We start from the raw sequence: 11,916 nt of genomic DNA, 5'->3' as shown, positions 1-11,916 counted from the left end.
GTACAAGTATCTTATCAAACAAATGCTTTGGTAAAAGTTAAAGTCTTCTCTAAAAATATTCCTTGAGTAAAAGTCTTAAAGTATCTGATATTTTTTGTACTTAAGTATCAAAAGTAAATTTCTGACACAAAATCTACTTAAGTATTAAAAGTAAAAGTACTGAGTAAAAGTGAGCAGTTAGATTTTCCAAGAGGACATTTATTGGGAGGTGACTTCTCAAAAAAATATTTTTCTAACAGCGTGCAGCTGTGATGGGTTGTGTACAAACAAGCTAATAGGGTGTCAGAATGGTATATATTTATACTTCTCATTCAACCACTCTATCCAGGAGACACAATTTATCAGGATAGTATTTTTTTAAGTAATAACTCGGAATAAAATAGGAGTAACGATTTTCTACTTCTTACCTTTTTAAAAAAATGTAGTGAGTAGAAAGTACAGATAATTGTGTAAAAACGTAATGAATAAAAGTAAAAAGTACGCTGAAAAATAATTACTCAAGTAAAGTACAGATACCCAAAAATTCTACTTAAGTACAGTAACAAAGTATTTGTACTTAGTTACTTTACAACTCTGCTTATATTAGCCCACCCCTTCTCCTGCAGCCTTATTCCCATCACTTCTTATTCCTCATGAAAAATATTCTTAATTTCTTAAAAATTAATGTATCCAACAACACTGTCACTTTGCAATTCCCTTTTAGTTTAAAACCTTTGAAACTTGAGATAGTTTTTTTTTTAGATTTGACTGTCTAATTTACTAGTTTGCCCTTAAAACTTATGGTGAAGAGAAAAAATAAAGTGAATTTGTGTCTTGCAATAGTTGAACCATTTTCATTATTGAAGAGCAGATCAAATTGAATTGTATTGTGATTAATCAAATCAGACCTTATGAATCAAAATCGAATTGATTTAGGGAATTGGCCATGATACCCAGCCCTACTGGATTCACGTCTATCACTGACTAAATAAATAAAAACTATTTAATTAAAACTTGATGTGGTAGTACCTCTGTGATAGTATCCCCATGACAAACCATTAGTGCGAAACAAACTCTACTTTTTCCTTTATCAATACTTTTCATTCTTTAAAGGGTTAGTCAGGTCTGTGTTTAGTTATGTTCTTTATAATAGTTATTTATTATTAGTACCTCATCAACCATGACATCCCGCAATGGAGCACCGAGTATAAAGAAAAAGGCAGGAACCTTTGGTCAGGCTAGGCTAAAGGCTATTAAAATAAGGGCACATTGCTTTATTGTTTTTTTTTTCAGTATTATAAACCAGTATGTCAAGAACAACATATTTGTGTAAAAGTGTTAGCTCCCAAGCTAATATAAATAGTGTTAGCTTCAGAGCTAACAAATCATATGTATAAACTAATATATCGGCTGCCTGTGACACTGTGCCAAACCAGAGGATGTTCCAAATTCAAAGACTCCTCCAATGCGACCCACAAAATTACATCCTTCTTTTGCCCCGATTTGAAGGACTGGTCAAATGGATCTTTCTTGGCCCACCCTATTCCACGACCACCAAAGATTTTTTTGTTTGTCTGTTTGTTTGTAATGGCGGACTAAGTGAGAGAAAGGAATACAGTTTTAAATAAAAATGTGGCAGAATAAAAATAGAAAGTTTCAAGCAGTTGTCGTTACTGTTTTGTCATTTTGCATAGACATGTTTTTTAAATATTGTTCTTGTCAGAAATCAAAAGAGCTGCTATGGCGAAATAACCGTGTGCATATGGCAGTGTCCCTTAGTTCTTCAAATAATGGGCCTCATGCAAGAACATGTTCGTATTCTTATCCTAAATTTCTCTTACTTTTGTTCGTATAAAGGGTTCGTACGAACATGTCACGTCAGATTCAACAAACTCTTCTATCTTCAGGAAAAGTGTGTAAATGAGCTGCATAAATTCCACCTGTTTGTATCCAGCTGCTCGTGCACGCGAGAGGAGATTAGCATAATTACCACCCCAAAAACACCATATAAGGCTGTGTTTCCTGCCTCAGATACAAGGAAGTGTCCATTCATGAAAATGACAGTGAAAACTAAAAAGAACTTTACAAGTTCAGAGATTGAAGTCCGTCTGTCAGAGATCCAGAAAAGAAAATCTGTCACTTTTTTAGCAGGTCAGCTGTGGAATAAAAAGAGCTGCTAAAGTATAAACAACTGTGTTAAATCATTTTCATTTATTCAGAAGCCACAGCGTTGCACACGTCTGGATAACAGCAGACTGACTGCTCGTAAAATATACGACAGGTCTGGACCACTCGTGAATTTTGTTCGTATCTGAAAAAAATCTTAGAATATGAAAACATTGGTGAATGCCACAAATTCTCCTAAATCACTCGTACGCACAACTTAAGAACAAATCTGTGCGTACAAACGGTTCTTGCATGAGTCCCATTGCCTCTAAGAAAATTTTGTTATTTGGGTCATTTGAAGGATGCAGACTCTGATTTTGGACACACCCATGTGTTTTAGTCTCAACTGCAACCATCATCATCATCATGTGTCAATAAAAAATGGCAGCACGCCTAAACGAGAAATGTAATAAACAGAGACTTTTTTCAGTAATTAGGAGTTTTCTGTGTCACAAACAACAACTTTTAGTAGAATATAGAAAAACAACATATTAAGGATAACATTTGCAAGTAGTCTGAGATCCCTGGATAAGAATACGGGTAACAATGGGAAATATGATTCAGCCTTTATCCCACAGAAGCTACTCCTCCTGACCTTATTGGGTTGCGATTCAAGCTTCTCTTTATTTCTTTTAATATATTACCATGAAGCACATTTGAACACCTTTTTATCAGAGGTTACTTTGACTCCCCGCGAACGGAGTGACCAGGTATCTTGCACTTCTCCAATGTTTTTTTGTTTTTTTTCCTGACAAATTATCTGACTAGGCTGTTGGGGCTTTGTTAGAGAGAAGCCAAATGAAGTGTTTCAGACAAAAGATGACACAACGCTTCTATTCCAATGCCAGAGGAGAAATAAAGTGGTCTTAGAGGACTAAATCATGTACACCTTTTCTAGAGTCATCAAAGAAAACCACCAGGGCTACATAAAAGAGCTATACCACAGTTTACTAAGGTCTATCAAAGTCAAAAAAATCATAAAGACATAGACAAACCTGGGAAATGTATCCTGGTGGTACGTGAATTGGTGGGATTGATCCGTTTGGGGACATCATGGGAACTTCAGCAGGACCTGTGAGAGAAGAGAAAATATTATTTGTTAATGAAGCGATGCAGATTAGGGCTGCAACTAATAATTATTTTAATAATCGATTAATCTGTTGATTATTTTTTCGATTAATTGATTAATCGGCCAAATCATTAAAACGCTTAATTACATGAATATGAGTAGATATAAATTAAGTTAACTCCTTAAGGATGCAAGTTATTCATAATGAATTAATCTGAAGTTGATTTATCTTATAGATTGATAACAATTAATTAATAAGCAGCCATTTTTTTTAAAAACTGAGTTTTCTCTTGAATCAAGAGGGTCTTCCCATGAAATGGATTTTTTTTTATAATCTCCTGAATTAAAAAACAGATGCACATAATACATATTTTAACAATTTATTTTGCCAGCTGTATTAAATACTGACTGAAAAAAATGTGTATTTCTCCTACATGAAACATAACAGAAATTTAATAATAATAATAATAATTCATTGAGGAAAATAGATTAAAATAATAAAATATGATTTTTAGATGTAAAATTATTATTAATTTATTATAATTAGAATTTATTTACATTTAACATTTATTTTTTTCTCTAATTCTTTACTTTTTGTTTCATTCTTGTTGGTTCTGTTTGACTAAAACATTGTTTGACCCTAGGGCTGCCACAAACGATTATTTTTATAATCGATTAATCACAGATTATTTTTTCGATTAGTCGACTAATCGGATCATATGTTAATTGAATATAAAACACACAGCTTATCGCTCCAGAATGCAGCTGCTATTATATAACCATCGTTAGATTTTAGCTATATGCTAACTAAAAATAATTGCTGTGGAAGACAAGTTCTGCTCTGCAGATATTGTACAGGTTTCTCTTTCATTTTCTTAAAATGATCCCACACTTTGAGCTCCGTTGTCAGGTAGCCATGATACCAGAGCCTGTCTGTATAATGTCTTGTGACGTCCACGGCCTACCCCAGTTACCACTACTGTGCATGTGTGTCAAGGACAGAAAGGCAGATGTGGCAGTGGAAGGTGTCAAAGCAGTTTGGAGAGAAAAACAAAGTAAAGAACAAAAAAGAAAGAAAACGATCAATCGATTATTAAATTAGTCATCGATTATTTTAATAATCGATTAGTCATCGACTAATCGTTGCAGCCCTAATGCAGATGTTTCGCTTTAATTTTATGAACTCATGTTATTGTCAAGCAAACTGCATAAGACAGCAATCCATTCAAAAATGATAAGTTTAAGTTAAAAAGATAACAACTGCCAAAATAAAATTCCCTGCTCTAAAGGATGAAAAAATAAAAATAAAAAATAAAAAACTAAATAGAATTAGCAGACTAAAAATGACGTTGACTTTTCCACTGTCCATATCTCCTTTTCCAAAAGCTCTCCATGCCTCTCCTCCACTGTTGTGATGTGATGGAGGTCTGCGGCTGGTAAAGTCATTGGGACTCCATCGGGACAGCTGGAAGTGGACCTGGCCTTAGAATAAATCACAGCACAAGCCTCACTAACTGCAAACACACATGCAAGAATGAAAACACATATTTTCTGTCCGTGTTGACATGTGCTAAATGACAGCAGGCTGTTTTTTTTCTCTGATCTACTTTAAAAGGTCAAACTGGCCATACAAAGGAAAACAATTACCCTCATGTTTTGTGGCATGACTAAGAGGCTTTTAAAAAATAATTTTAGGGTAAACCGACTGACACGTTCCCATTTGCTGATATTTCCTCCCCCACAACACCTTCATTCTTCTGCTCTGATTCAACGCCTCAAGTGTTCCTTTCCATTTTTCATCTTTCCTGCCGAAATCATACCTCTCCTAATTCAGCCATTACTCACATCCTTCACTACGGTTTGCTTACTTCATTCCTCCCAAATTCATCTTTTCCATCGTCCCGTCGCTGATGCTCATCCTCTGTTTTCACCTTTCTCTCTAACACCTTCCTGTACACCACGGGACCTCTCACCCACCGCCAAACAAACAGGTACAGTAAACACGAGCACCTCCACACACAACCTGAGCAAAGTCTGCAGTGTGCACTGCCAGTGTGTGTAGCGTAGGTCACAGGTAGATAGACAGGCTCCTTTCAGAGCCGTCTGCTGCCAAACCGAGGAGATCAGGACTGGATATGAAAGTGCTCATTGAGAAGAAGGTCACAGAGGGGGGGGCACAGTTCCCCTAAACCTCTTTCCATCACCGACCATAGCACTCTTTCCCTCTGGCTCACACACTCTAAGACACACACTCTCAGCAAACAGACGTGTGTTTGGACAGTCTCCGCTGCCTCTGTGCTCCTCACTCAGCAAACACCAGCATTCCTCTGCTCACACACACAGAAAATTCCCATCCCTAACCCCCTCCTCCCCAGGATCGGACCCAACAGGCCCTGCTACCCCTCCCCAAAGTACAAGAAACTCTTTGTCCTGCTAACCTTCTCATCCACACACACAGTGCACTAAGTCATACAATATTAGACTGACTTCCATTTAGAGAAGCTTGGGATAATCGGGCGTTTGTACACGTGCGCTGAAGAAACTGTGGTTTTCATTTGTGTGTGTCCACATGTTCTACGAAGACAGTGCGGTAACGTCACTTTCTGGTCTTTTCTCCAGCTTTACTCCTTAAGCACCACAAATAAAGTCATGACTTCCTGTCTAATCCTGCTGGAATCCCAGACAGCACAGTTGCACCAGCCCACCCCCACTCTGCTCTCTCGCTGCACTCGTCTTCCATCTGTTGCTTCTTCCGCTTCCGACTGCTGGACGAGCCGGATCAGATCTGAAGTCATGTGCTGCGTGCAGCGTAATGTCAGTGTGCGGGAGCATCATCGTTTGTCAAACAAAATAAAAACATAGAAGGTTCATTGTTGTTTATCTTGCATCTGTTCTCTCAAGTTGGGGGCGGGTGGGGAGTACCACCACACACTGCTTCGATGACCCTTTAAAACCACTGTGGTGTAAACTTTCCACAACCTTTCTATTCCCTCCTTCAGCCTTTGAGCTTTTCATATTCCTTCTTATTGATGTTCGTGCGCCACAACCAGTAAGGCTGTACCATATCCTGCTATCCACTATAAGAGCAGTATTGTTTTTTGAATAATAAAAGTGCCATTTCACAATGAGGGGCACCTGATGGTGTAATATAACAGATATGTCAATGGTCTTTCAAGTGGGAGACCAGGGTTACAATTCTGCTGAGGTTCTTTTTTTTAAATGCAAATAATTATTTGAATATAAAACAAGGACTAGATATTTACAGAATGTTTACTTTTAAGGGCTCGACACACGGGAGGCGACGTCGCTCGCTCTCCATTCATTTCCTATGGAGCCTGTGCGGTGAGGCGACAATAGCTTGCCCTCCTTCAGCTAAGCGACCGGCGAAAATAGTGCATGTGAAATTTCACGCTCGTACATGTAGACGTGCACACGAGAGCTTGCGACGTGACATATGAAAGTTGAAAAATGTTCAACTTTTGTCGCTGTCGCTTAGCGTACAACCAATCAGCGAGGGTTTCATTGACTGACCAATGAGAGGAGAGTATGCTACACACTGCAGTTAGCTAACACTTTCATCAAGTGATTACTAAAAAGCTTTGTGGGAATTTATTGGCACCAGGGTGAAGTTTATGGTAAGTTTTTCCTCATAAAATTGTATTTTGATGTGTGTTTGTTTTTCAATATCATTAGCATTGCTAGATTTGTTTAGTTTACACGTCCGTAATGCACACACCCCTTCAAATTTCATGAAGACAAGCGACCTGAGAGTGCGATTCGCAACGCTGCGATCGCTATTGCGTCCCGTGTGTCAGGTTTCACCCTGGCTGCGATGACAGTCATTAATCGCTGTAGTTTGTCGATCCCTGTGTGTTGAGCTCTTTAGGCCACATTTAGTCCAATTTAAGCCTTAATATTTGTTTAACCCCCCCCCCTTGCCCCATATTGATGTCAATAAGATCAACTTAAAGGGATTTACACATATATGATCACTTTTTATAAACTATTAGGACTTGATACCTGCTCAGACTGAGAGGTGAGGCTGCCATTCACCAGCACCACTGGGCCTTCTGACCACCACCGCCAGGCAAGGCGGGTAACGTGTCCTGGCCAAGGACATAACGGCTGAGATGAATGGAGTGGGGTTATAACCGTCAACACACCGATTACAGGATAAACCCCTACCTCCTCTCGCCACTGTCATGGATGATGGATGGATGGATGGATGGATGGATGGATGGATGGAAGGAAATTTGTGGGTACCTTGCACTCCCACATACCATATTACTCCATACACACACACTGGAACACCAGGTAAACTTGAGGTATCATCAATTGTCGGCCTTGTCATTTTTTAATTACTTTGAAAGTTGTCCAGTTTCAATTTTGGATGTTTCATCCTGATTCTGTACAACTTCCAGCTGCTTAGTTATGGTGTTTGTCTGCAACTGTCTTTACAACTAGTGTTCTTGAGCCACTGGTAGAATGTCTTTTTTGGACCATGACAGTGGTCCACAAACCTTTCAGCTTCTAATTCACAAAAAAGTAACACAAACTTATAACAAACTGCCAATTGAGGTATGCAAACGTTACTAATAAACCAATTAAATGAGGACATAATGACAAAAAAACATACATTCTTGATCATCAATATATTATTTTGACTATAATGTTTTTATTTTATTGGTAACAATTTTAATTTCTTTGTCCAAGACCTTCCACCACCCTTTTACTTGGAGTTTCATGACCCACAGTGGGGTCCTGACACTACTGGACTGGAACAGAAGCTGTCAGACAATTTCAAATTAGATCCATTTGTCTAAAGCTAATTTGTTAACGGATTAAGTATTCTGAGAGTCTTCTATATAATTTGACTGCAGCACACCACATTTTATCAAAACAAATTTGTAACAGTTTGAGATCGTAGTTTTTATTTTCCTTATTTTTCCCCTTCTTGTTGATTCTAAAATAAATATTAACCAAGAACCTGCAAGATTTCTGTTTTAAGTGGGCAAGTAGAGGGTGAAAATATGGACAGACCAACCAACATCTACATTAAAAGATTAGGGAAACTTCAGATAACGAATCAGCAACGTGTTATCTTTCCATTTATCTATTCACTGCAACATATATGGGATTGAAAATAATGTCATTTACAAAGTTTGACCAAAACAACTAGATCTCCTTCCCTTTTCAACATAAGATAATTTTAATTTAAAGCTCTGACATGAAAGAATTCCTTCAAAATTGATTATTACAAACGATAACACCTGCATATTCAGATTAGAAATGTTTAAGTCCCACCTCAGAAAGTTTGACCTTTGCTGCTTAAAATTTACACAAGAAATAAACACATGTGGTTGTGGTAAACATCCTGTCTCAGGTTTTACCACACGCACACACATAAACACACATATTATGTCCTTCTATTTTCATGGGTACTTTCCACTGACACCCATTCCTTTTTTATTATTTTCTAAAGCCTAGCCCTAACCCCCGTCAAATCACTTCTTAAGGCCTGAACATACTCCTTCCAAAGCCAAACAGTCAACGTGTGGTCACGTGGTTGTTCGTTTTCACACACACCTTTCATAGCCTCTGAGACACACTGAGCCGGGCTCCTGAGAAACCTGTCCTGCTGCAGCATACTACGTCACTACATGGGGTTTCTTCCCACTCGAGTCAATATGGGAAAAAAGTCCAAGACCCGTCACCCAGTTATTTGTATACAAATCTGTCGCAGTTAAAGCTCCACAGTTTTTATCAGACAGATTCCCCCGTGCACAACGTCTGTTTTATCTTCATCCATAAGCTTTCGACGGTTTGACTATCTTTATAAATGTCTGCTTCATGGTAGCCTTCAAAAATTAGCTTCTGGAAGAGAGTCATTTTTTTAAGCGAGTGATTGAAGCAAAATTTAGCATCCGAGTGTTTTCAGCATAAACAAACCCTCCCATGAACTGCTGACCAATCACACTATACGTTCTTATGTGGAGGGGAGCAAAAGGTTCTGCTGGCATGTTGTGACAAAGGTAACATATTTTTCGTCAAGAAACTCCGAAAATCCAAGCCGATTTTGGCAGTTTGGAGGGAAAATGAAGTAGGCTTTAGTCCTAAACCTAACTCCTGTCAAATTCCTTAGTCCTAAACCTAACCCCCTTCAAATCCCATCTTAGTCCTAAACCTAACCCCTGTCAAATCTCATCTTAGTCCTAAAACCTAACCCCTGTCAAATCTCATCTTAGTACTAAAACTAACCCCCATCAAATCCCTTAGTCCTAAACCTAACCCGTCAAATTACTTAGTCCTAAACCTAACCTGTGAAATTCCTTAGTCCTAAAACTAACTCCTGTCAAATCCCTTCTTAGTCCTAAAACTAACACCCGTCAATACCTTTATTTCTAAACCTAAACCCTGTCAAATCCCTTCTTAGTCCTAAACCTAAGTCTTGTCAAATCCCTTCTTAGTCCTAAAACTGACCCCCGTCAAATCTCTTAGTCCTAAACCTAATCCCTGTCAAATCCCTTAGTCCTAAACCTAATCCCTGTCAAATCCCTTAGTCCTAAACCTAATCCCTGTCAAATCCCTTAGTCCTAAATCTAACCCCTGTCAAATCCCTTAGTCCTAAATCTAACCCCTGTCAAATCCCTTCTTAGTCCTAAGCCTACCCACCCCACCACCCCCAACCCAAAAACAGCATTTTAATTCATGGGGCCTGGGCTTTGGGCCTCGAAAGTAGCAGTCGTTCCTCATAAGGCAGTATATTTTTGGGAAAATGGACCTTACAAGGTAACAAAAGCTAAAACACACATGCACACACACAAGGATGATGCAACGTCTCAGACGTTTCCCAAGATCCAGCTGTCAAAGACAGCTGTGTGAGGGCCCCCAAAAAACAACGCACACCATCAAGCACACAAAAAGGTGGCTCCATACAAACACAATCAATGACATCCCAACTAATGCAGTGACTTACTCACACACACTTATCCACATCTGCAGTTCAAGCAACAGTAAATGTAGGTCAGCTGTGAGTGTGTGACTGTTTTATCAAACTGAATTGGGAAAAAAGTGAAGAGTTTTCTTTCTTTTCCTTCATTCTGCACATGTGGCCAACACATTTAAAGGGAACACAGACTCTTTTGGGAAAGCATGTGTGTCCATGTGTGTTTGGAGCGTTGGTATCTAATCAACAGAGCCTGTTAGCGAGTTGACCTACATACAAACCAATTTGACTTAAATGGATTCCCAAACAACACCGAAAAAAATAATAAAAAAGAATAAAAATAACAGAAAAATCAACTCTTTTTTTTCCCCCACAAAAACACAAACTTCCCTGAAAGGAGCAAACTTTATACACCCCATTTGAGCCCCATGCAGGCAGCTGTCCAGTCTACATGGGTGTTTGTAGTCCTTCAAGAGTGTGTTCCTGTGTGTGCGTGCGTGCGTGCGCGTGTGTGAGTTTTGACGTGGCGCTGCCTGGAAGTTATGTAAGCACCAACAGGGTAATGTTATCTGTCCTTGAAGCTCCAGGAGCAAGACACTCCCACGACAGCTTCCTCTACAGCCTGCCCAGTCCACACTCACCCTCCCACAGAAGTACACGGCTATACATCTTAAATGAATGTCCTATACAAAAATGAAACAAACACCTACTAAATGCAACCAGAGCGAAAACGAACTGTGGAGCACTCTGGGAAGTGGAATCGAGAAGAAGAAGTTAGTAAAAGGAGAGATGGAATGACTGATTTAGCAGGAAACGTGGGTAAAAATAGCACCGAGTGCTATATACAGCATATGCAAGTTGTTTTGCCTGAAGCGACACTCTTCTGCCAAGACACACACACACACAAACACACTGTGCAGCTCCATGGTTCAACCCTGGTGAGTCAAGTCCGGCGGACATCTTTTCCCTGGGCAGGGTGAGACTCAATGATCAAAGAGGAAGTTGAAACTTCCTGCACTGCCCAGCCTTCAGTCTACTGCCCTCATGACACTGACACTTCAGAGTGACACAGGACTGTGCAGAAACACACACACACAAACATGCAAAGACGGTGTCACACACCTATTTCGCTGCAGAGACGCACGTTTTTATTCTGAACATGTGCACTGTGCTGTAATTTGAGCTGGCTGCTGTTTTGCTGTGGAATGTAAATCACAAGCTTTAGTGGTGCCACGTTTGATCCCAAGTGTTACTTTCTGTGCGTGTGTGTGTCTGTGTGTGTGCACATGCTGAATGAACCACTCTACCTCAAGCCTTTAAGCTTAAAGTTGCATAACAGCATCATAAAGAATCAGCCAGAGTCTTATCAGTAATACCAGCTGATGAAGTTATAAACTGTATGATGACCTCATCAACGTCTGACGTCACGCTGAAACAGAATAAACTGTTATGAGGCTCATAAAAAATGTTTACTGTCTGCTCACTCAGGCTCATGGTTAATATTAGGCATGTTTACCTTTATACATACAATGAATAAGTGCTAATACTTTTTGTAACAACAGTAATAAACACCTGTCAAACATCAAAAGTATTTTAGGCATCGAACACCTAACTGTGTCAGTAAAAAATCTTTTGAATTTTCCAAAAAGTATATTGTTCTTAAAGGGATCCACGATTAGTTGTAACGTTAAACTTTATTTGATAAACATTTATTTTAACTGTAAAATAAAGTCTGTAAAAAATACTGTAGGATGTT

General features: G+C 38.9%; 1 protein-coding gene across 1 annotated transcript in view; it reads right to left on the bottom strand.

The window, feature by feature from the left end:
• fndc3ba (fibronectin type III domain containing 3Ba) overlaps window positions 1–11,916 on the bottom strand; it is a gene marked incomplete in the record, with an annotated part of 135,262 nt that overhangs the window by 95,376 nt on the left and 27,970 nt on the right. Inside the window, 1 exon segment of the mRNA XM_014019819.1 lies at window positions 3,141–3,217. Within this exon segment, the coding sequence (XP_013875273.1) occupies window positions 3,141–3,217 (77 nt within the window).

This window comes from Austrofundulus limnaeus, unplaced genomic scaffold, assembly GCF_001266775.1.
Source record: "Austrofundulus limnaeus strain Quisiro unplaced genomic scaffold, Austrofundulus_limnaeus-1.0 Scaffold232, whole genome shotgun sequence".
Classification (NCBI taxonomy): domain Eukaryota; kingdom Metazoa; phylum Chordata; class Actinopteri; order Cyprinodontiformes; family Rivulidae; genus Austrofundulus; species Austrofundulus limnaeus.
This window is presented reverse-complemented; position numbering and strand designations above follow the sequence as displayed.